Source organism: Tauraco erythrolophus, chromosome 4 (assembly GCF_009769465.1).
Source record: "Tauraco erythrolophus isolate bTauEry1 chromosome 4, bTauEry1.pri, whole genome shotgun sequence".
In the NCBI taxonomy this organism is placed as follows: domain Eukaryota; kingdom Metazoa; phylum Chordata; class Aves; order Musophagiformes; family Musophagidae; genus Tauraco; species Tauraco erythrolophus.
This window is the reverse complement of record NC_141468.1, coordinates 44613816-44638794: the sequence shown is the minus strand read 5'-3', so window position 1 is coordinate 44638794 and position 24979 is coordinate 44613816. Positions and strand designations below refer to the sequence as shown.

At 40.9% G+C, this 24979-nt stretch overlaps 1 protein-coding gene across 3 annotated transcripts in view; it reads left to right on the top strand.

The window, feature by feature from the left end:
- Positions 1-24979, top strand: part of OSBPL8 (oxysterol binding protein like 8) — a 66473-nt gene that overhangs the window by 3591 nt on the left and 37903 nt on the right. Inside the window, exon 2 of one of the 3 annotated variants that reach the window (XM_086610889.1) lies at positions 8416-8559. In XM_086610889.1, the coding sequence (XP_086467015.1) occupies positions 8463-8559 (97 nt within the window). In that variant the 5' untranslated portion in view covers positions 8416-8462. Of the gene's footprint in view, positions 1-8415; positions 8560-23823; positions 23966-24979 lie in introns of those variants that run through there. The other 2 variants (XM_086610888.1, XM_009978095.2) reach the window with 2 other exon arrangements.

The following is a 24979-nucleotide window of genomic DNA, read 5'->3' as shown; positions in this document are numbered from 1 at the left end:
ATCCTATATGTCTGTTAACAATCTATTTTTCAAGTTCTGTTGCCTTGCTTTCCAACTTTCAGTGTGAAGCCAAGCAGACCAGTGCTGAGTAGCAGTGTTCCCAGTCCTTCAGTCAGTTGCTGGATCTCTGAACAGTTACTGCAGGCTCCTCTATGTTGTTCTCCTACCAGTCACTATTCTCTTGAATCTAAAACCAGCATGGGGTAATATGGTTCCAGTCTGAACATAAATTATTTCCTAGTCTGCGTTACATTACCGGTACATTAAAAAGAAACAATTTGCCTTGAAATCTGTTGAATTCTTGAATGCCTTTCATGTACTAGTACCTAAACCTATCTGTTAAATTCATGGGTTTCCTTAGCAGTGTTTCACTCTTTGACCTAAATTTAGTCTCTGGTGGGGATAGAAGGTTGTTTACCAAATGCACTAATAATTTATTTCAGCTTCTCTTGTTTAATGAAGTCCTTTTTGCAGAAATGCAGAGTTATTAAAGAAGGGTTCCTCACCTTTCCCATGATGTGTACTGCAATTGCTGTATTCTCATGGCAGTACTTTACATTTGCACATTGCAGCATCAATTTAACACCCCTAGGCAACTGTGAGGGATGAAAATCTATGTTTTGAGCTCAGAACTCTAAGACAAGACTCCTGCTTGCTAAGATTGTTATTTTTCTTTTTGACATTTCCTGCTGTTAGTCCTGGTAACAGAGAGGCAAGATGGTTCTCTTTAAAGCAGGGCAAGGATTTCTCTCTTTTTATGGAGCAGAAGTGGGGTTTTTTTGGGAGTACAGAAGATACAGCGGGTTTGGATTTGTTTTATTTTTAAAGAGGAAATATTCATACTGATCAGTATTCCTGTTTTCTCCTCCTTTTCTGTTATTCGTGGGTTTCAAAGGTAGTAAATCCTTTAAGGCATAGGTGGAACTTACCTTACATCTGTACATGGCTGAGCACAGTGGAATCTTAGCCCTGATTGCGGTCTTGGATAGCAGTGATTTATAAAAGATTCCAGATCAAATGTCAGAAAGGAGTACAGACTATTACTATGTAATTACTCTCCCGTGGTGCCTATATTTGATGCATTCAGTGGGACAGAGATAACTCTTTATACAACTCGATTCTTTGGAAATACTTTGATATAAAATGTCCTCTTAAATTTAAAACTGCACTGCTTGTCTTGCATCCTAAGCAATTTAAAATGTTATCTGTGTGGGGAGATGAACTGCATCAGTGGCTTCTAAGTTTGTGTTTGTGTGCAAAGGCAGTTAGCCTTGGATCTGGCATTCGTGGGTGCTCACGTATTTCTGATGGCTTAGAAGTTTTATGTCTTTCCAAAACACCTGTCTGGAAGTGGAGTTTTGGAAACAAATTTTGTGTTATTTCAGCTTTCTTCAGAGCTTTAGTCTTCTGAAAACATTCCAGCTAAAAATTTCTTAAAATATATTGTGTATCAAGCCATATGAGCACTAAACTGCTGATGGAGAGGTTCCACTCAGAATTGGCAGTTGCTGTTTACTAACCATACAGGAGGATGGCTTCTAATAATGACTTCTCTATAAGCATATTTGTCAGTTTTGTTGCTTCAACTTTTCTGAACTGCTAAGTTTCTTGAGATCTTGCCTCTGATATTGAGGTGCATGTTGTGTTTTAGTTATAAACTAACACTGTTTTCATTGTCCTTCTTCTTTCCCGCTGCTGCTTTTGTGCACTTGCTTCTTCCTGGCCTGGATTTTTTTGTTTGCTGTTCTTCGTTCTTCAATTGTATGTGTGTACAGCATCATGGTGATAACAGAGACTCTCATGGACCATCAAGTAAGTGACTCCCCTCTCCTATAGTATGTTTGCGCATATGTTCATGATAGTCAGCATATATCTTTGCATATAGACTGTTGGGCTAAGTACTAAATTTTCTTCTGTATTGTAATTGAGAAACTGAAGTATGATGAAAATTTACTGTTGGAAGAGTATTTTACCTGGCATACTACTCATCTAAATATATCCCTACTTTGACTTTTTTTTTTTAAGTGGAAAAATTTTATTCTCATCTCTCTCAGTTATGGCTAGAAAATAATAAATCTTTTTTAATTACTTCCCTGGAAGAGGAAAAGATAAATTTATCAGTTTGAAATGAAACTGTCAAATGTTGTTGCAGTGTAGATATTAAAGACAGGGAAATAATGGTTCAGAAACAGTTTTATTTTCGAGCTTATCTGTAGTGCTATATGGTTCACTTAATTTCAATGAATGTACATCTTCAGAAGTGAACAGGTGTTTATACTGTAATAGTCAAATAAGGATTGGATCTGGTGTGGTGATAGGGAAAGTTTCAACATGTATACGTACGTGCGTGCACGCAGCCAAAGGCTTATTACTGACAGTGGTTCATGGGTGTTAATATGATTGGCAGAATAATTTTGCCTGGGATTAAGAGTTTGTGTATGTGGTGAAGGGAAAGATGCAGGCACAAATTCTTTCTTTTTGGTGAGAAATCTGTGCAGAAGCTATGGTCCTAGCTGATATTGTTTCTTACAGACATTCAAAAATAATGCAGAATTGAATTGTAATAATCCTTTTCCTATAACTGATGTCCATGTGGTATTTTCAAGAGTGTAGGCATTTTCACATACTCATTCTAGAATCAGAGGAACTGGGAATCTGCCACTTCGGATATCTGTTTTTTTTCATACCTATATCTGATGAAATAAATTGGTGGTAAAGACTCCAATTTGTGTTTCTTCTGATGCGTGAATCTTACTGACAAACTATATATTAGTAATTTTATGGCCAGTATGAGGAAATTGAACAAAGTATGTATTATCAACTCCAACAGTTCTATTGATATTGAAATGTGCCCTCCAAAGAGTCACGAGAAGGCTTTGATGTTTACTGAGTGATGTTACTTCTCTAAAATAACCCTCTTCTCATCTTGCAGGAGATAAATGGTACGGGTTTAAACTCACTCAGGTAAAGGAGGGGATGAACGGAGATCTTTTTTCTCTTGGATGAGTATTCTGAAGCCTGAGTGAAAGTCTAAAAATAAATCACTACTATGAGGCTTTTGAGTGGAAGGACTGGTTGGCAATGCCTACCATACCTAATGTATTTCTTGTTGGACATGTTGACCATAAGCCTACCAAATCTGTCTTTAAAGTTGCGGAGCTGGCATGTGAAACCTAAGAAGAAGTAGAATCATAGAATTGTTTGGGTTGGAAGGGACCTTTAAAAATCCTCTAGTCCAACCCCTCTGCTGTGGGGAAGGACATCTTCCACTAGATCAGTTTACTCAAAGCCCTGTCCAGCCTGACCTTGAACACTTCTGGGAATGGGGCAGTCACAGCTGCTTTGGACAACCTGTTCTGGTGTCTCACCACCCTCATTGTAAATATTTCTTCATTATGCCAATCTAAATCAATCCTCTTTCGGTTCAAAACTGTTGCCCTTTGTCCTTTCACTACAGGCTTTGGTAAAAAGTCTTTCTCCATCTTTCTTATAAGCCCCCTATATATTGAAAGACTGCTATAAGATCTCCCCAGAGCCACCTTTACTCCAGACTGAACAACCCCAGCTCTGTCACCTTTCTTCATAGGAGAGATTCTAGCCCTCTGATCATTTCTGTATGTGAGGCATTCCTCAGGAACATTTAAAAAAAAAAAAAAAATCGTATTTCGGTTTTCCTCACCAAAACTCACTAGAACGAGTGAGTACTTTGAAGATTAGTTAGAAACTGAGTGTGGGTTTTGAGGTACGCTGCAGGTACCCTGGGGACATAGGAGTCAAAAACTGTAAGTTTCAGTTTAGTATTTGTTATCACTGTTGGTGATCCTTCCATGCTTCAGATGAGTTCAAAATTAGTTATAAGGCCATCAAGCATGTTCAGTAAATGGATGACTTAAGAATGTACCATGCATTTTTATAGTGTTGATGAAATCAATCTATAAACAGCAGCAAGGAGCCTCTACAAAGTGCTGAGTTATTAATTAATATGTAGTAATTAAATCTACTCTTTTAAAAACATCTGCTTCTGAGTGGTAGGTGTTTGATGTAATGACATCTTGAAAACTCTGGTTTGTTACTAGTATAACTTTTCCACTTCTTTTTTCCTTTTCATGGTAATAGCTTGCTTTGTTTCCATCTCTGTCTCTTTCCAGAGCTTCTGCCATAAGATGCTTAAGGCATATCTTTACAGAGCTCATTAACTGCCTGAAGGTCCTGCTGATTTTACGGTTGTGATTACATAGGCACCTGTAAAAATCAGGTCATTAGTCAGTCTTTTAGAGAAAAAAGATGAAAGCCTCTTACTAGTCTTATTCACTATCCCCTGCTCAAACCAACAGGTGTGTTCTACCTTGCCTTGTCTTCCCACTCATCCCAAAGCAAAGGTCTGATCATTGGGATGAGGCATTTTGGAGGAGAGGGACAGCTTCTTCCTAGTGGCTGCTACAGCGTGGATAGACGTTTGTGATCTTAACTGGTTTATTTCCATTTGTTTAGTACTTTCATAATGCTTTGTATAAAAAGGAGATTTAAAAACTTTCCTGTGAGAATCATTCTTCAGCTTTATCAATTGAATTTCTCAAAAGCCCACTTGATTTAGGAAGTTCATCATCTTATCCCCAGGCATGTAAAGTGCTGCTGTCTTTGCAGGACCCAAAATTGAGTCTGCAGACTAATGAAGGAGCATGAATTTAATAGTGAACTTGGAGCTTGTAACTCCGTGGGTGTTACTGAGTTAACATGCCTCGGTTCAGTTCAAACTTCGGTAAAACTTGTATGCAGAGTTTGCTTTTGCTCTGAATTGCTGGCAGGTATCACCTGAGAAACGATTGCATCTCGACAGCTTAAAAAAACTTCAGAGTTTCCAAAGCTTAAAGCTTGAAAAAACTTCAGCAGTGCTGCATGCTGCTTGTTGGGAAATGAGCCTTCTGCACAGGTCGCTCGAGAAAGGGTTGTTAGTACCATCCCTGCTGCAGGGTCTCTGATGCAGCCGGCAGCGCAGCAGGCGGGGTGCCCACCCATGGGATGTTCAGCCACGGGGTGCCCAGCCACGGAGCTGGAGCGCTGCCCACAGCAGGGTGCTGCCTGGAGGCAGCTCTGGGACGGTCTGTGCAATTCCATTTCTGTGGAGCTAAATGGCCAGTGGCTCTTCAAGAGCAGCATTCAGCTAGCTGATCGAAAGTTGGTGCTACTTCAGTGCACCTTAAATATTTTGTGGTGCGGTCACTTCCCAAGACTTCAGCAACTCCCCTGCTCCCCTCCTTTCACCTTACTTGGAGCTGCATGAAAATAAAAAGCTAGTTTGGTGGTTCTACAAGAAGAGCAAAGTCAATCACTACTGTGAAGTATTGGCCTTCTGGCACTGACAGACCTGAACTCTGAATGGGTAAAATGAGCTCTTTGCTTCCCTTGTCCATCTCCTCACGTATTTTTCCTGAATAGCAGTCTGCATAGAATCATAGAATGGTTAGGGTTGGAAGGGACCTCAAAGATCATCTAGTTCCAACCCCCCTGCCATGGGCAGGGAAACCCTCCACTACACCAGGTTGCCCAAAGCCTCATCCAATCTGGCCTTGAACACTTCCAGGGATGGGGCATCCACAACTTCTCTGGGCAAACTGTTCCAGTGCCTCACCACCCTCTGAGTGAAAAATTTCTTCCTTATATCTAATCTAAATCTGCCCTCTTTCGGTTTAAATCCATTGCCCCTTGTCCTGTCACTACACGCCCTTGTAAAAAGTCCCTCTCCAGCTTTCCTGTAGGCCCCCTAAGTACTGGAAGGCTGCTATAAGATCATCCCGGAGCCTTCTCTTCTCCAGGCTCAATAGCCCCAACTCTCTCAGCCTGTCTTCATAGCAGAGGTGTTCCAGCCCTCGGATCATCTTTGTGACCTCCTCTGGACCCGTACCAGCAGCTCCATGTCCTTCTTGTACTGGGGACTCCAGAGCTGAATGCAGTATTCCAGGTGGGGTCTCACAAGAGCAGAGGGGCAGAATCACCTCCCTCAACGTGCTGGCCACGCTTCTTTTGATGCAGCCCAGGATACGGCTGGCTTTCTGGGCTGCCAGCACACATGGCCGGCTCATGTTGAGCTTCTCATCCACCAGCACTCCCAAGTCCTTTTTCTCAGGGCTGCTCTCAATCCATTCTCCGCCCAGCCTGTACTTGTGCTTGGGATTGCCCCGACCCATGTGCAGGACCTTGCACTTGGCCTTGTTGAACTTCATGAGGTTCTCACAGGCCCACCTCTCCAGCCTGTTGAGGTCCCTCTGGATGGCATCCCTTCCCTCCAGCATGTCCACAACACCACACAACTTGGTGTCATCTGCAAACTTGCTGAGGATGCACTCAATCCCACTGTCTGTCACCAACAAAGATGTTAAATAGCACTGACCCCTGAGGAACACCACTCGTCACTGGCCTCCACTTGGACATTGAACCATTGACCACAACTCTTTGAGTGCGACCATCCAGCCAATTCTTTGTCCACCGAGTGGTCCATCCATCAAAACCATGTCTTTCCAGTTTAGAGACAAGGATGTCGTGTGGGACAGTATCAAATGCTTTGGATAAGTCCAGGTAGACAATGTCAGTTGCTCTTCCCCTATCCATCAATGCTGTAACCTCATCATAGAAGGCCACCAAATTAGGCAGGATTTGCCCTTAGTGAAGCCATGTTGGCTGTCACCAATCACCTCCTTATTTTCTGTGTGCCTTAGCATAGTCGCCAGGAGGATCTGCTCCATGATCTTGCTGGGCACAGAGGTGAGACTGACTGGCCTGTAGTTCCCTGGGTCTTCTTTTTTCCCCTTTTTAAAGATGGGGGCTATGTTTCCCCTCTTCCAGTCATTGGGAACTTTGCCAGATTGCCACGACTTCTGAAATATGATGGATAGTGGCTTAGCAGCTTCATCTGCCAGTCTCCTCAGGACTCGCGGATGCACCTCATCAGGTCCCATGGACTTGTCCACCCTCAGGTTCTTTAGATGGTCTCGAACCTGATCTTCTCCTACAGTGGGCAGTTCTTCATTCTCCCAGTCCCTGCCTTTGCTTTTCGTGACTTGGGCTGTGCAGCTGGAGCTCTTGCCAGTGAAGACTGAGGCAAAGAAGTCATGGAGAACCTCAGCCTTCTCCGTATCCTGGGTTGCCAGGTCCCCTGTTTCCTTCCGGAGAGGGCCTACATTTTCCTAGATCTCTTTTTATCACTGACATATCTATAGAAGTTTTTCTTGTTGCCCTTGATGTCCCTGGCCAGATTTAACTCTATCAGGGCTTTGGCTTTCCTAACCTGATCTCTGGTTGCTCGGACAATCGCTCTGTATTCTTCCCAGGCTACCTGTTCTTGTTTCCACCCTCTGTAGGCCTTCTTTTTGTGCCCGAGAGCACAAAAGAGTGTAGTTTGTTTGGAGCAGAGCTTTAGATCATGTATCTGATGTAGAAAAATAGTACAGGTGGGTATCCTGGCATCCTTGTGTTCTTCTTAATGCCTTGTGTTTATGCTATGCTTTGCTGAAAAAATGTTTCTGGTACTGTAATAATAGTAGAAATAAAGCTAAGAGGAGCCTCTGTGCTTTGCAGATTCCATCCAGAAAATGCAACTTCTTTGTTTAGACTAGATCTTCTGTTGAACCTTTAAAACTGTTAGCAGAAAGCTTGGGAACACTTGATGAGCTATGTCGTAAATCCTAATCTTTTAGGCAGGTTCTTCTTCAGTAAGAATCTTTTGTTTCCCCCTCTGATCTCTTTCTGCGAGTAGATCTGCATCCACAGGACAGGCGTTGCTGAGTCAGCCATTCTTCCACTATCAAAAACTGTACAGTTTGTTGTATGCAGCTTAAGGAAACGTACAGACACCATAAACAGCATGGCTGGCCAGGTGGTCTTACAGATAGGTAGAAGACATCCAACAAGTCTTTCAAACTGGTAAGGTTTAAGGAGGATAACTCTTCTGCTTTAAACCTTTCCCTTCACAGAGTCTTTACATAATTGTTATTGATGCATATACTTAGGTTCATCTTAGCATTCTGGGATAGTGGCACACGTTGATCTGGCAAACCATTTCCTGGGTCAGCTGTGTTTTTGTTAGTTAAACCAAGAACTATCACAAAAGTGGCAAAGAAAGCAGGATTTTAGAAGTTAAGTAACAGCTCAGTGCTGTATCTGTATTCAGTAGTGGCTTTTCCTACCTCCTCCTAGTTTTTGTTTTCATCTTCTGTCTCATGTCTTAGACCAGTCTTGTTGGCTCCTTTCTGCTGTCTTCTCCAAAGCAAATCTCTAGTTTGAAATACTCATTTTTTAGAACAAAAAATTTTTCAATATGGCACTTTAATATCAGTTTCATAAATAGCAGTAAAGTTGCTAATAGAAATCTATGCACAAGCACATAACATCATTGAATGAGCATCCATTTTTGTATTTCAGCAGTGGTAACAAACAGCGATGAATCACAGCTTTTAACTCCAGGAAAAATGAACCAGCGCCAGGGGAAAGAAGCCTATTTTAATTTTACTCCAACCAAAGAGTTACTCCAGCCGTGTCTCAGCCCAGGAACTGCCCACAGCCATGGTAAGACAAAGCTGTTTTTTACAGAGGTTTTAAAGAACTTAAATGCTAACATTAATTAGCTGTTCCAAATGTTGATTCAAAACCACTGCCTTTCACAATAAAGAGGTAAGGAAGAAAGCATATTTCAATACTGTATGTAATTCTTTGTATCCTTATGTGTTAATCTGAAAGAGAAAAAAATGCAGTATGTGGTGCTCTAGTTTATTAAAGGATGCTATGATTTGTAGGAGAACAGTCCACATGATGGTAAATCGTTATCTGTGTGTAATCCTGTGACCGATGGTCATGTTAATGTCTCAGGTATTTAAGTTGTGTCTTTATGTGGAAGTGTTATGATATACCTCCTAAGCCTGGAACCTTTATGTAAAGATCTAACAATTACTTCTACTGAAAGATCCTTCCCTTTAGGAAAGGGAAAAAGAGTCTCAACGCTACTTTTTGCCCGCTTTCAAACAGTCTCTCTGCCTTCCTAAGCCTGTAGAAAACAAACTCTCAGTGGATCCATGTGAGCTGATCGGATGCAAAATGAAACTTGTCAGTAGATGTGTTCATAGTCTGTTTAAAAAACAAAAACCAAGCAATAGTTGCTTGTGCTTATTTGCATTTCGGACTGCTCGTATTGTCCTATTGCCTGGGATATCATTAGACGTGTTTGTTACAATGTGTGGAGTCCTTAGGGAAAACTTCAGGCTTTTTTTATTAATATTCTCTCTCCTTTTACTCTTCGCATGCTAGTCATCTATGCTTCCTTTAGTTCTTGCCGTGAGTAGTGTTCCTGAGACTCTTTTTTTTTTTTTGGTATGAGCCTCCCTAACTCCCATGGTTTGCTTTGTTAAAGTAATTATATTAGTCCATTAGAGTAATATAGGCAATTTCCTCAGGTAACTTTGAATCATTTTCTTGTTTTCCCTTTCAGTACCATTCAGAGAAAAAGAAAAAAAACTTTGAAACCAAAGATAATTGTTACCATGTTGAATCTGGTAGTCTTTTTGTGTACTTTAAGAATTATTATGGTATTATTTGTATTTTAAGAATTATTATGGTAGTATTTTCAGTGCTACCCACAGCTAGCTCTGATATATTTTCTAAAAGCTGCTGTTATCTCACTGGAACACCACTCGATGTTCTCTGGCTTGCATTGTGCTTTGTCTGGAATGATTTTCTGTAGAATATACATGTATAACTTGTTTATCACATATTTTATTATGTTTACAGAAATTTTTCGTTATTCTTTCTGTATATGTTATATGTACTGTGTTGTGTTCTTACTAGACAAATGTTGTAGTTATACTGAATATTGCTGTTAAGTCTTCCTTTTAATGTTGCTATTCCCACTAATAAAGGCAAACTTGTGCTTTTTTAAGGGCTTTCTCTCATAGGAAAGTCATTAAAACTTTGAAGGTCATTTGACCTTTGAAGGTCCCTTCCAGCCCTAACCATTCTATGATTCTATGATTCTAAAACGAGCTTGAAAAGCACTAAGACTTGATTGTACTATGTCAAACTCCTTGCAGATACTAAGTCTTCTCTTCTGATTTTTTCCCTATGGTTATTTCAGGGCTTATATAAGTGATTTTGAGATGGTTAAATGTATCTGTGCCTTTTTTAGCATCAGTTGTCACTGACTTAATCTTCTAGGAGCGCTACTAGAAATGACACTGTAGGTTCATGAAACAAAGAATTTGGCTTGCACTTAATTTCAGTAGTGAAAAGGTATGATGTGGGCTAGGCTTCATCAACCTTTAATTACTGACTTCTAGCCTATCTGCAACTCAGGAGGTGTAGGTTTGATTTTTATGGAGGTGGTTGACCCACATTTAGAAGTCAGGTGGTTATTCTGCGGTAGTTATTCTCACAGGGAAATTACAGTGCTGGTGAGAATGTGAGCGTATTACATAGGGAAAAAGAGATGCTGTGCAAGCCTGAAAAATACAAAGTAGAGCGGCATTTAGAGCGATGGAGTACTTGAGGCTGACTGTTGTAACTGAAAGCTAATTAGCAAAGGTCTTTACAATATACCCGTAATATTGTAGGATGAAAGTATGCAGAAATACAGGAAATGTTTAGATACAGTATTTAAAGGCACTTACTATGAACTAAATTGAAATGCTTTTAGTCTCTGGTGTCTGATTGCATCTGTAGGAGATGGCTAATGTAAATAAACAATTCAAAAGCATGTTAGGCACAGGACAAAAGAGAATTGAAACAGAAAAATGTATGATACAGTCTGCAGAGAACTGATTAAATGTATATAAAGGGGAGCTGTGACACAGGTACTTGGCTTTTGCCGCTGAACAGTTGGTCATTGTGGGATGCTATTCGACCACTGTTACCTAAGTTATGTTTCCTGTTGCCTGACTAAAAGAGCCTGTGTGGCGAAGCCAGTTTTGTGTAGAGTTTGTGGTTAAAAATAAACAAATTGGAAAGAAACAAACTCTGTGAAGAGGCAGTTTTTGGAGCAACCAGCACTTTGGTGTTAATGAGGAAACACCACTATGTGTGCCAGATTCTTTGGCCAGCCAGCAGCAGTCCAGGGAGAGGCATGCTCAGTGCCCATCACTTGGAAAATATACTAGAACAAGCTTAATTTGTGTCTTCTGCTTGTGTTTTAAGCACGGTCCCAATTGCAAGTATGGTAAGTATGATTAAAAGTAGGAGGGAGTGGCGGTAAACGTTTAACGTCTGTTTGGGCCATTTGCTTCTGTCGTGGTTTTAGGCTGATCCAGCAACTAAAACTCACACAGTCTCTCCTTCTCCAATAAAGTGGAGAGGAGAAAAATATAATAAAGGAACTGAGGGATGAGACAAGAACAGAGGGAGCACCCACCAACCATGGTCCTGGGCAAAACAGACGGGGCTTTCTTAAAAGCAAAACAATTTATTGATGGTTACTTAGAAGGACAAAGGGAAACAAAACCGATTACTCGAGAGGACAGAAAGAAACAAAACCAGATCTTAAAACCGACACCTTCCCCCCGCCCTTTCCTTTTCCTCCCGGCTCTACCTCCTCCCCCCAGCAGCACAGGGGGCAGGGACTGGGGGAGTGCAGGTCAGTTCATTCCGTGCTGTTACTGCCGCTTCTTTCTTAAAGGAGATGGAGTCCTTACACCCTTTTCCCCTGCTCCAGTGGATCCCCTACCCACGAGGAAAAATCCACAAACTTCTCCAGCGTGAGTCCAGTCCACTGGAAACAATCCTTCCCCACAGATTGCTCCAGTGTGGGCTTTACCACAGTCTTGGATACTTAGGGAGCTGTAGCCACTCGCTCCGGCGTGGGTCATCACACAGACTCCAGATGCCGCTCTGCCTTGTCGTGCATCCCAACACGACCATCCTCAGGCTCAGGCATCTTCTCTCCACGGGCTGCGAGTGGGTCTCTGCTCCACCGAGGCCGTCCTGGTTGCAGGGGGGCTGCCTGCCATCTCACCATCAGCCGCAGGGGAAACTCGGCTCCGGCACACCTCCTCCCGCTCCATCCTCACTGACCTGCTGTCGGTGCGGCTGTTTCTCTCAGATCTCAGTCCTCTCCAGATGAACTCAGCCCAGTGGGCACCCCGGGAGTGGGGTGCCCCCGAGTTCCCCAGCCGGCTCCGCCGCCGCCATTCTCTGTGGGCGGCGCCGGCCCGGCGCAGGCAGCTGCCCGGCCGGGAGCCAGGGAGCGGGGGCAGTGCCCTCCTCCCTTCTGTCCTCACTCCTGGGCAAAGCACCTTTTCCGGTTCCTTTGTCCCGACTTAAATAGGGCAATTCGCAGAGGCGCTGATTGGCTCAAGCCTGAGGGGGATGGGAGTCCGATCTGGTGGCCAGAACCAGGTCTGACCCGGTTCCAAAACCAGGGAGGTCACAGGGAGCAAAGCCCCTCTCCTGCCACCAGAACCCCCACCCCCTCCACATCAAACCATGACAGCTTCCTGTTTGGAACTAAGGGTGAACTATGTAATGTGTCATTGTGAAGTTGTAAGTGATACGTATTTCATGATTTTAAGTGCTCTTGTATATAAATACTGGGGTTTAATTTATGTAACCATAGTTCTGGATTTCAAAAAGCTTCTCTTTTCCTGTGCTTGGCTTCTTAGTTTAAAATATGATTTCTTCCTTCCTTGCTCCTTTCACTCTTGTGAGATGAAACGTCGTATGTCATCTGAGCCAGAGATGGGGGTCGTCTTTTTGGAGTCCACTGCGGATCTGTTTTATGAATGTGAAGTACAGCTTGATCTGGCAGCGTTATCAAGTGATTGTTCAGCAAAAGTCTTATTTATACTGTCATTGTTCTGCATATTGTTTGCAGGAAGAAGTTGCACTTTCTTATTTCACATGTTTTTAAGATTCTTGAAGGTACACTGTCCTTTATTCTGAGGATGAAGACTATCTTATCTTTTAGGCTACAGACTGGCCTTTAAAGATGTGGAGGTCAAACTCGCTTCCATAGAAAGCTTCAGCAAAGTTATTTGACAGAAATGTATTAAAAAAAAACTTATGGTGGGGATTATGCTTGTTTAATATGCTCACCAGTTTACATAGCCTTTAACACTGAAATTCTGAACTTGCTAACTCAGTTGTATATAGCATTGGTCCTGAGATAGACATGTAATTTTGTATTCTTGCGGATTTGATTTATTTCTGCCTTGCCCATCCTTAGTTAACTAGAGTGTCAGAATAAGGCAATCCTCATCATAACGCTGACAATTACAATTTGTTCTATAAAATAAATTTACTGAGCCTCCAAACATCAGTGACTTTAAGTTGGAGAATACTAAATTGCAAGTGTCATCTACTGCAAAAGCTGATAACACACAGATGTGTTGAGGTTCAAGACACACCAAAACAAATGTGAAAACTAGCTTTTTGCATCCACAACATGCAAGAAAGGGTTTAATATAGGCACAAAGTTGGCTTAACTGGACAACCTTTCACATTCTGTGTGGTACCAGCATTTCTAGAAAGCCAGCAATACAACTTTTTGTGAGAGCTCTAAGCTCAACTACACAAAGGAAAGCTTTCCAATTATGGAGCTTCTCAGCATCATAACTCAGGAACTCCTTGTGAAAGTGGCCTTGAGCAGCTCCACGTTGAGTTGATTTTGAAAACTGCTACTGATTTTCCTCAATTTTCATTGTATATGTGTTGTGGGTTAGGCTGAACCCCTCCCACAGCTGCTCACTCACCCTACCCCACCCCCAGGAATGAGGGAGAGAATTAAAGGAGAAACGGAAACCCGTGGGTTGAGATAAGAACAATTTAATACAGATGATTTAATACACAGGGTAGATGCTCACCACCCCCTCGTATGCGAAGCCCGTCTCGTCCCGAAGCTGCAATCCCGGATGAACTCGAGGCCCCGAAATAGAGAGGGGCAGAGAGAGAGAGAGTACTCCGAGAGTGGGAGTACTGGGAGAGAGAGAAAAAGAAAAGAAAACAATAGAGCAAAAGCTCAGCAAGCGCAAAAGAGCAAAAGCAGCAAAAGAGCCAAAGCGCAAAAGCCCTTCTTCCCGGCTGTCCCTCACTTTTATACTGGGCATGACACTGCATGATATGGAATACTAATTGGCCAGTTTGGCCCTCAGTCTTAAGTTCCACCACAAATCACAATGGGAATCGTCGCCCCCTTGTCCCAGCTATGCTCCCCCCTTATCCCGCCGTGCTTCTGCACTCCGGCACACTGAAAAGTCCTTGGAGTTTCACATCCAACCACAAACATCAACTTGCTATCAGCATTCTTCTCAGAGCGAGCCTCTGAGTAAAACCAAAACACGGAGCTCTTCTAGCTGCTAAAAAGAAGAGCTAACCCGGTCCCAGCTAAAACCAGGACAGTATGTTTAAGAAAGCAGTTTTCACTCAACAGCTCACTCAAATAGATTGCTTCTCAAATCAGGGTGGGAAATGATCAGTGATAAAAATTTGAAAGAATTTGCAAGATCAGACTTTCGGAAGGAAATTGTTCTTTTTTCCAACATACAGTCTTTAACTATAACTTTTGAAGTCTTTAATTGTCCTGTCATAATGTCTGCCGAGTTAGTCCTGCCTCTGACTTGTCAATGCTGTATATCGTATGTGAATGTTGCCTTCCAGTATGTTTTATGTTCAGATCGTTGTTGGTTTTCTTCTGCCTTATCTGCTAGGCAATGACACCTTCCTACTTCTCCGTGCCTTAGACATACTGAATGATTGTATTGTGGTTTTTGCTAAATATTTTATTTAGAATTGTCAGATTTGGAATTGGACCTAAATAATTCAGTAGCCTTTTGATGAAAACTTTAATGGGTTTGGTGAGTTAGCATTTGCCGTAAAGCTTTTGCTGTAATGCTTTGCTTATGTTTGTGGGATGGTGTGGTTTTAGGCTCTAGTGAGGTAGTGTGGCCTTGCCAACTCTCTAGGACCATATTTTTCTAAGTGTAGTGCAAATAGATGTTAGGACTGATAAAACATCTTTCAGTTCTAGCAGTTGACACATAGATTGAACAATGTTAATTTAGCTCATTTTCTGTGTTTGCATTCCATGGTTGAAAACGTTATTAACCGCTCATGGGTAAACAACTAAACTTTTATCAAGCTTATTTTTGGGTTTTTACTTTTTTTAAGTGTGACCAAAAGGAATCATTGACAAAACTATTTTACTACAGTTAGAAAATGAACATGAAAAATAACGAGTCCAAGACTGCTTTTTCAAAAGCTGTAGAGCAGAACTCTACTTGCTGATGTAAGCTGTTTATGTTGTTACACAAATTATCCCTGGTAAATTGGATTCTTGTAAATCTTGTTAACTCAGACTTACATCAGGATACTGCTTTATTTGTTTGATAAAATGGAATAATATAGAAATAGCGATGACTTAAAATTTATGAAAAATTCAGAAATCTCCTCAGAGAGGGTTTTTAATATTTTCTAACTTATACTGTTAAAACTTATTTTATGAAGTAAGCGTAGATGCTTAAATAATAATAAGCTGTACTTGTGGTAAAGTGAGAAATCTAGATAAGGTAGTAATAATAAAAATTCTCTAATAGCATGTTTGACAATGTCTGACTTTTCTTTTTTTTACCAGTATTTATATTGTCTGTTTATGGCTTTAGTGAGAATTTATGCTGTTCTTTGTGTGCTTTTGAGTGTATGTTACGAAGTATACATGATGAAATGCTTTTCTAGTTTTTTACTTTCTAGTGAGTTGCATATGTGTGTGTTTGCTTGAGAGACAATATCTGGACTTATTTCTTAAGAGTGTGGGGAGATGAAAATCCATGTGAAGAAGAGTGCAAAATTCACAACATTCATTATAAAAAGGTTTTGCCATTTTAGGTTTTTGTGACTTAGAGTGAGGACTCTAATTTGTACATGGCGCTAATGGGAGCATCATCCTTACTTAAACAGGAACAAATAGCAGTGGTGCTTGTGTTGACAGTATTGTATTTGATATTTTAAAACTGGCAACTCAGCAGATAACACATTACAATTTTGGAGCTCTAGTTTGTGTATTTCATATGGGGAACAGCGACCTGTGAAGACAAGCTTCCTGGCTTCCGAACTTGACTATATCAGCCTTCAGTATTTTTTCCATCTTTAGCCAAAGCATTGATGAGTTGCAGACAAGGTGAAAATGTGAGTAGTATCTGGGAAAAGTGTGTTAGGATGATAAAGATTAAGGAGGAAATATTTTACAATAATGTAAATCATTGAGCTAAATTAACCGTGTCTTGCTGTTGTCTGTTCTATCTTGGTTTGGTTTTTTTTGGGTCAGATGGTCAAGTAAAGCTAAGCAGTGAAAGTGTGTGCCCAGAAGGAGCTTAAGATAAGAAACAGGATCTGCCCCTCCTTTCCAGTAGAGTAGTAGTAGTTGTTAATTCAGTTTGCAGTATGATGAAAATGTATTCTGTGTTATGTGACTAAGAAACAGAAGTGGTTTAGGTGCAGGGAGGTGGATTGACAGTGGAAGCAGAACTATACATCTGCCAGTAATGATGATGATTGTAATGAATAGAAAGCAGGAGGGGAAGCTGTTTTTGGTGGAGAGTAAGAGCATTTTTGGCTGTGCTCAACTTGTGTGAACGTCTGTTTGCTCCAGAGTAGACATCTAAAGGACATGCCATGATTTTAATCTCTAGGATTCTGCATTTGGGGGAAAATACAAATTTAACTATTTTTGCGTGGGACAGAAGGCGCAGAGTGAAAAATATGTTTTCAAGCACTAGGTCCTAAAGAACACTTATTAACTACTGAATGGATGAGACTCCTTCAGCATGATGGGATGATAATGACCAAGAAAATGCGAGGCTTGGACATTGTTGTCTATGCAAGACAGCTAACAAGTTAAAGGTGATTTATTGTAGACCTGTACAACTTGCAGCCTTTAAAAAAAAGTTTGTTTCAGGTGTTTGGCTTATTTGCCAGCAATGGCAGCATGTTTTGTTTGTCCAGGTGGTAAGAAATATCTGGAGCTCCTGACTCATTATCCCTGTTCTGACTCCCTGGTGGTCAGTGTGCAAGAAGCTCTGGAGATGTAGGACACGTCTCCTTTTACCAGCTGTTAGAGGAAAGAGGGATTGCTGCGGTCCAGTGTAAGGAAAGATACAGCCCCGTGACAGTGAATTTGAAGCCTTTTCAAAGTATTAGCAGCAATTCCTGAGATGGACACTCGACTTCAGTGCTTTTGGCCAAGTTTCTGCCAGGAGGTCATGAGAGCCTGTTCCTTCATGTGGGTGCACCAGACTGAAGTCGCAGTGGAGAGGTGCTGTGTTGGAGCTGGAGAGAGGAATCCTGCATGCCTATGCTTACAGAAGATGTGTACATTAAGCACGGGGGAAGCTGTAACTCCACTGGTAGAATACTGAGTCCTGCTTTTCTTTCAGCTAGCACTTTCAGTGTGTTAATATTTCTTTTTGATAACAGTGTTTGGCTTGCAGATGGTAAAATCTTGCCAATCTATCTGGTTCCAAATCAAGCTATTTCCTGAATAGTTGGGTTGTGTCTAATTCTTGATAATGATTTCTGATTTTCTTCTCATGTTTCCTTTGACTTGACTCTACATCTTAGACAGATTTAGTCATGGAAGTAACTTCATACAGTCTCCTATTTCCCTCCACTATATCTCTCCTCTGAATAGAGAAACTGAAAAATGGCTAAATAATTTATTCTCTTGACACAGTAAGAACAACTTACTGCTAAGCATGTCATGCTTTTTTACTTCACTTCATCTTTCCATAAGTCTGTCTTAGCACTAGAGAGGAAACCGCTATAGGGCTTATTGAGGCCCTACAACAAGCTGGTATTTTAACACTTCCATATTAACATTAAGTATTACTTCTGAAGTCAGGCACCTTCTCTGTAGAGTAAGTGCAGGTAATGTCTTAGAAAAATATTAACGCTTTTGCTTTTTCCTGCTGCATGAGGATTCTGTCTGAAACCTTGCAAGCACTTGCACTTGGAGAGTCTTGTTCTCGCTGTATTCTTGGGAGATGTTTGTTTTCATTTGTCTTACCTTGTCTTTTGACAAAGAAGTATATGCTGAGGAAGTATTTTGTAATCAGGAGTGTATAGGAGTCATGTGGATTGGTAGTTCTTTTGGTAGTTCGGGGTTAATATCTGTTGTACTGCTGGGGGAACGTGACCCCAGTGACATGGGTGGTCACTTTTCAGTGTTCTGACAGAGTGTGTCTCATAGAGGTGAACCCCCAGTTCTGCAAAATTGTGCAACTTATTTGGAATAGCTTTAGTGATGCTTGTTTCAAATGGGATGTGAATGTGGTTCTTTTCACAGTAATCAAGGAAGAAGTTTGGCCACTAAATAATCTGGTTTTAACTTGTGTTACCAGACTGAATTTCTTGTGAAATGTTGTAAGTTCTGCTGTGTGTGGGTAGTCTCCTGAACCTATTATCTTGACCTCCTGCTTTTGTACTGTAATGCATACTCTGGCACATTCCTCTCTGCAAGTCATTGTGTGTTTATTATAACTTGCCATTTCTGAAATGCTACTCCACCCAGCGTTTGTGGCTTGGGTAAATTGCATGTGCTCCTGCCTGTGTGGGTTTTAGCTTTGTGAAAGCGTGGTACTGGGTTTGAAAGGCACAGCAGGGCTCATTACTGTGAAACTTCTCCAGCAAGTTCTCTTTCTCCATGGCAATCTCTGCAGAGCTAGTCTGCTTGAACCTGAACTGCGACCTTGAGAATTTCATAAGAGCTGGGATGAAACCTATGGAAACCTGAGCAGTGAGCAAGCCTATTTACTTTGGGTAGGAGGAGCTGAGCAGAGCGTTAGCGAGAGAGGAGATGCAGCCAAGGACAGTTGCCAACAGGGCCCAGGGAGCCTTGGTGTTCATTCATAACCGTGCTCAGGCGCGCCTCTGGAATTACTCCTCAGATAAACTGCCCTCAACTTGGAAATACCAGAGAACAGAAGTATATTTGGGGGAAAAAAGCTTGCCACTGTAAACTACCGACACAACTTGTAGTGTTGTGCTTCAGTTGTCTCTTTTCTGGATCAAATATTGGTGTCTGCAGGCAAGTATATCTTTAATACCCGTTTTATTAAATAGGAGCTTTTGTTAGATAACACTTTCACTTAAAGTCCATTTGCAAAAAACAGGTGTTGGATAAAACTCATTTATAGGTATGATAGTCTAGTAGTTTCCCTTTTCTGTTTTCTGCATACTGCAAAGAGTGTGTGTATACTACTGCATGTAGAGAATTATTTATGACCTTTTCTTTTGTTGGATGGGGAGAAGAATTCTACTGGGAAGCGTAATGTTGTCAAGATGTCAGGGTAAATTATTGTCAGACTTGAAGGGTGAGTCTAGAATGTTTCTGTCTCCTTAGCTACACCATCAGTTTTCCTTCTTTTTCTTCTCCCTTTAGCTTTTTCAGAGTTTGGTTTTAAGAAGTTTTAAGAGTTTTGGGTTTTCCTTATATACCCGTAAGGGGAAAAGGAGTATTTTTTTACTTTGCATCACTAGATAAACTCAGTTGTATTACTGCATCAGCATCAGTTTCATAATGTGTTCATTATTTTAAACTTCTAAAATCTATACAAAAAGGATTATTATATTTAAAATTTCTCAGTCACATAGTTCAGAATATATTTGATTTTAGTTCAATTTCCATGCCTGGAATTCATACCTACAATTCAGAGATGTCTTTTTTGATAAGCCTGTGGTTTATTCAGCTGTAAATACTTTTCAGTTAGAGAAATGTTTTAAAAGTAAAACCAGGCTTTGTGAAAAGTGTCCATGCACTGTTGGAATTGCTTGTCTCTTCTATTTGCCTTTGTTTTATATACTGAGATTTAAGTTTTGTCCCAGGCAATATCTTGGAAGAATGTCTTAAGCATGGGATTATGGTTTGTTTTTTCAGCCAGCATTTACTACTGAAGAAGCCCTGGTTGAGTAGCCGAGATGAGAAATGCATTCTGTCCTTTAGAAAATATGTATGACAGATAAGTTTTCCTCCTCTAAAGAGATGCTCAACAAATTGACTGAGAATGGATTTCCAGCTTCACCCCAAGATATATGAACTAAATATTTCAGTCATTTTTTTGTTATTCTTCTGATTGATTTAGGTATTGTATAAACTAGAAACCAGGAGCCTTTTTCTCACTTTCAGTGGTATATTTAGTCTAGTGCCTGCTTTCATGAAGTACTTAGCTTTTGGTGTGAGGATTATTTTTTCACATTTGGATACACTGTGGCACATACCTGATGCATTTAGGCTAGAGTTCAGGTACTCTCCTGGTTTTGCAGCCTTGTCAGCTTTGTCTGACTTCTGCAGTTGGACTTGGCTGTAGTTCTATCTGTGAGTATTTTGAAACCCTGTAAACTTCCAAGCTGTGTATGTTATTGCATTTCTAAGTATATTAATTATTAAGGCACTGGGAACTGATATCAAAAGGATAGAAGGCTTCCTGAGACGCTAGTCTAAGGTCATTAATGAATGATACTAATTCCAGTTTTATCAGCAGATTGACCTATTCTGTCTGAATTTATTTTCAGGGAGGGGAGAAGAGGAAATGATTTTTTTTTTTTTTTTTTTTTGGGGGGGGGGGGCATGTCTAATATGTGGTGGCTAATGCACCATTCCATTCTCATCTACAGAACATGCAAATAAAAGCTCTTCCAAGTCTGTGTCCTTTCAGGAATCAAATTTATTGCAAGGAATGAAAAGGGTTTCTAAGAGCTTTGGGTGGTGAATGTGTGGAGAGCAGAAATCCCTTTAGTATCACAGGCTGATACTCAAGAGTTACAATAAACTAAAATCACCTTATGGAGAGAATGCTCATTTTTATTAAATGTTACAGATTCCTTTTAATCTAACAGCCTTTTGGTTGTGTGTCAGCTGTCTCTCCAGCAACGTATGCTGCTTTGAAGTAGTTGAAGCAAATGAGCTTGTGTATACAAGTATTAGTAGGCATAATAAATCTCAAGCTGTTGAAAAGGTGGAGAACTAGTGAATTTTTACAGCCAAACCGTGTAATTAACTGTTGTACCACTGCAGGCTTAAGTAAAATATGAAGATGACTTGGTAAGGGGTAGGGAGATGAAGGAGGAAGCTTAAATTAGATTTTGTTCATTTCCCCTGCCTTTGTGGTGGTGAGACAGAGTCGTGTTTTGGCAAAAGGCACAGAGTCTGCCCCTCTTGGGTAGCTGTTGAGTTAAAGCAGAGGATACTTAGTCAGAATACCCAGCTAACAGCTTCCTTCGTTGGCAGATTGCTTCAGAGATGGGAAACGTAACATTATCTATATTGAAATTCTTAATTTTATCTACCCAAAGATTTCAGTTTCACTTCTAAATGGAGAAAAGGGCATATCAAGGAGAAAGGTTTTTAATCTGTTCTCATTTACATTTTTGGCTACGTGAAGAGTGTCAAGGGACCTGAGAGGGCTTGGAGAAAAATAAAGGAAAAACCTTCAGGATTACGTTGTTTCCTCAAACCCCTGGATGTCTAGCTGTTTTTTAGTAAAATGAACATAACGTGGCAGAGAAGCCTGTTGTGGAAGAACCTGGTAGGCTGACAGAGTCGCGCTCAGTAGTGGCTCCACAACTGGCTGGTGCAACAGCTGGAGGCACATGCAGACAAAGCAGTGGAGGTGGCCGGTGATGGAGCCTCCTGTTAGTCTGTGCGACCCTGCTGTTACCGTACAGGACACGGAAATGTCCTGATACTGGTGTCAGCAGAGTGTTTCTGGGCAGGGTCAGAGCCCTGACTCTGAAACATGAGATAGCGGACCCATTAACTGGGCAAGATAGGTCTCTAATGAGAGGATACAGTTCCTTCTGTGTGTAAAGAGAGTTTTTCTACTGCAGCTTTCTCTTGATTTTAATTAGAAAAAATAAAATGCATGTTCTGAAGAGATTTGTACCAAGGTAGTCTGCTCTGTTTTGTGGTTAAGAAGATAGATTTGGAGAAGTTTTATGTAGAGTTGTCTTTATTAAAAAAAAAAAAAAAAGGAAGAAAAAAGTGGTGTTCTCCCTTCTTGCATTTCCTCCTCCTTGTCCCAGCATTCCACTCCTTTAAGCTTTTCAACTGCTCTTTCTGTTCCTTTCGGGACATCTGAACAAGGACTGCTTCAACTGAGACAAGTATGAGACACAGTAATGGATAAATGGAGACAGGCTTGAATACATGACAGGCTCATCCTGTTTCTCCCTCTCCCTGTGCTCAAGTGAATAGAGTTTTTCACTTCTTGTACAAAAGAAGTGAAAGCTATGTATCACATATAATGGTTTCTATTAATGGCTCATATTTGTTTTTTTTCAATTATATCTTTTTTCCTTGGCATATGTTGGGACATTAGTCTCTTAAGAGGCATGAAGAAATTCTAGTGATTCATAGGATGCTGGAAGCTATAATGTTTCATAATCAGAAAAATTATTTTCAGTGTTTTCTGTATATGCCTTGCTGTATGTGTAGGTACTAATATACCTACACTCTGCACAGTTAAAACCTTTCATAGGGGTTATAAAATACTTCAGTCTACTGTATTATCCTTGAGCCAGTGTGAACTGAAATTACAGAGCTGCAAATAGTAAGTACGCTTCTTTGCATAAGCAGCTGGAGTGAACAGTATTATTTGAGGATTAATTAAATTCACAGTATCCTTGGTTTAATTTGTGGCATGCATTTCACTTTGTAAGAAGAAGAGTATGGAGTAAGGGAGAACACAAGTTCTTATTTTCAAGCCAATTCTTAGTGTCTTATTTTTCTGCTTTCCAGCAAACACAGTAGGTTTCAAAACATTTTGTCAGAAATAAGGTGTGATGGGGAAAATGGGATCAGCAGAGAAGCACCAGATGGGAGGGAAATTCCACATATGGAAGAGGATGGCCATGCACGCCAGTCGTCAAGGCAAAGAAGCAGCCGATCTAATGAGCAGTGATCGGACGAGGTTAGGGAGAGCTTATTTAACTTTGTTCTGGTAGCTAGCAGCAAGAGCAGGTTGGATCAGCTGATTTCTGGACTTGCAGCACAATTTGCTGGGCTTTTTTCTGTCTAAAATTTAAGTTGGTTCATTTAAGTGTTGTATTCATTGCGTAAAATATTTGAGGCATTAATAATAAAAAACGCTTTTTATGGAGCTTATTTGTGCAACTCTTCTAGGAGTCAGACTCGTTTGTATATATAAATACGGCAGAGTCTTAGAGAAGCAAAAGCTGTCACCTCACCTTTTAAATAAAAATAAGAAATTAAGACGTAGAAGCCATGGCAGCCAGTTGATGAAAACTGGCTAGGTAAGAGCCTGAACAGGAAAGTTCAACGTTGCTGCATAACGAAAAACATCAGCTCCCTTTTCAGATTCTTGTAGTGTTCCACAATATTGAACAGGGAAGCCACGTAGCTCGTGAGTTGTGCCATGTGCAGTATAAATTTGGAACTTGGAAGACCAACAGCAAAAAGAATTGATTTAACAAATTCTTAAAAACTTAATCATCGCTGGTTTTGTGTACTTAGAGAGCAGAGATGAGTAGGACCAAAACTGAGATGTAAAAAATGAGATGCGGTGTATTTATGGAAAAGAGAAGCTGAAGCAAAGCCATTCTGCTTTAAGTGTCCTAATGGGTTTGACGAGAGGAGTATAGTGTTGCTTGGCTCGCTGCTGATTTGGCAGCCTCTGTCTCTTCACTGCGTTTTTCACGTGTGCCCTTCGTTTGTTTCTTTTTTTTCCTTTTGTATCTTACTCATCAGAATGTGAGGTAAAAGGCTGTTACTGCAACACTCTTGTTCCAACCAGCTAATGCTAACCAGCTTTCGCAGAGAACATAATCCTTACACAAACACCTTAACTCATGAAGGAAGAGGGTCCAGTGCGACGTAGGTTTTCTTCGTGTGCTGGGATTTCATCTGTGTTTTCTTCGAGAACTGATGGCCGAAAGCTTGTCCGGAATGCTTCATTTGGAGGATATAACGAACTCTCTCCTGCTTTACCAGGTTTGTTTTGGTCTTGCATTTCTTAAAACATACAGAAGAGAATATCACTTCCACTTCAAATATTTCTACTTGAATGAAAGTAACGTACTGAGATGTTGGTAGAAATCCAAAAGAATATTACTTGTATGTGTTTAGATAACAGCACTTTGTAGTGGCAAGATTAGTAGATTGGCAAGCGAGTAAGTTAGCTTACTCTGCAGCAAATCTCTCTTTAAAATTAGTTCATGTATTTGATACTGACTGGAATGTTTGTTTCGGTTGTTTGGGCTTTTAGGACTGAAGTTCTGTGATAAGGTTTGTAAATGCCTTCCTCTCCTGTACTTTCTGCACCCCCTGCACACAATGGACTTGCTTTAAAATAGTCAGGTACAGCAGAAGGTTTTAATTCAGCTGCAAGAATCTATGTGCTTGTTGTCAGTGGTTTGACATGAAAATATGAGATAGAATGAGTTAGGGCTAGGAGCATAGCCTTGCTAAGCTCTAGTGCAAGATCTTTAAGACATTTAGCACAAGAAGGGGCTCAATCTTCTTTTGCTCAGATTTGTTCTCTTCTAAAAACCATACTGGAATATTGAAATGAATTTCTAGAGTTTCATTGTCAATAATTTGTACTTCTGATACAGGTAGCTGAATTTCAGCAGTTTACTTCAGGAAGCTTCGATGCTTGAAAACGTATTACAAGGTCACCTCTTCCTGAAAGGGGACATTGTAGAAATGGTACATTCCTACCAGAATTACGCTGTATGCGTGATTTGTCTTGTGCATGCGCACATACGGCCCATGGGGCTGGAGTGCTGGGGCAGGGGCACTGCGGGGGAATAAAATAATTTTCACTTTTTATCGTATGCTTTCTGCAGAATGGCTCACTGAATTCGTAAGCCCTGGCTCTGAAGTTGTGGAAAAGAGTTGGGGCGCAGAGCATAGGGGAGGTTGTGGGCTGGTGGTTAGGGAGCTCTCTGCATCACTGGATGATGCTGACCTGCAGAATCACTGGAGCAGCATGTGCAGCTGGGG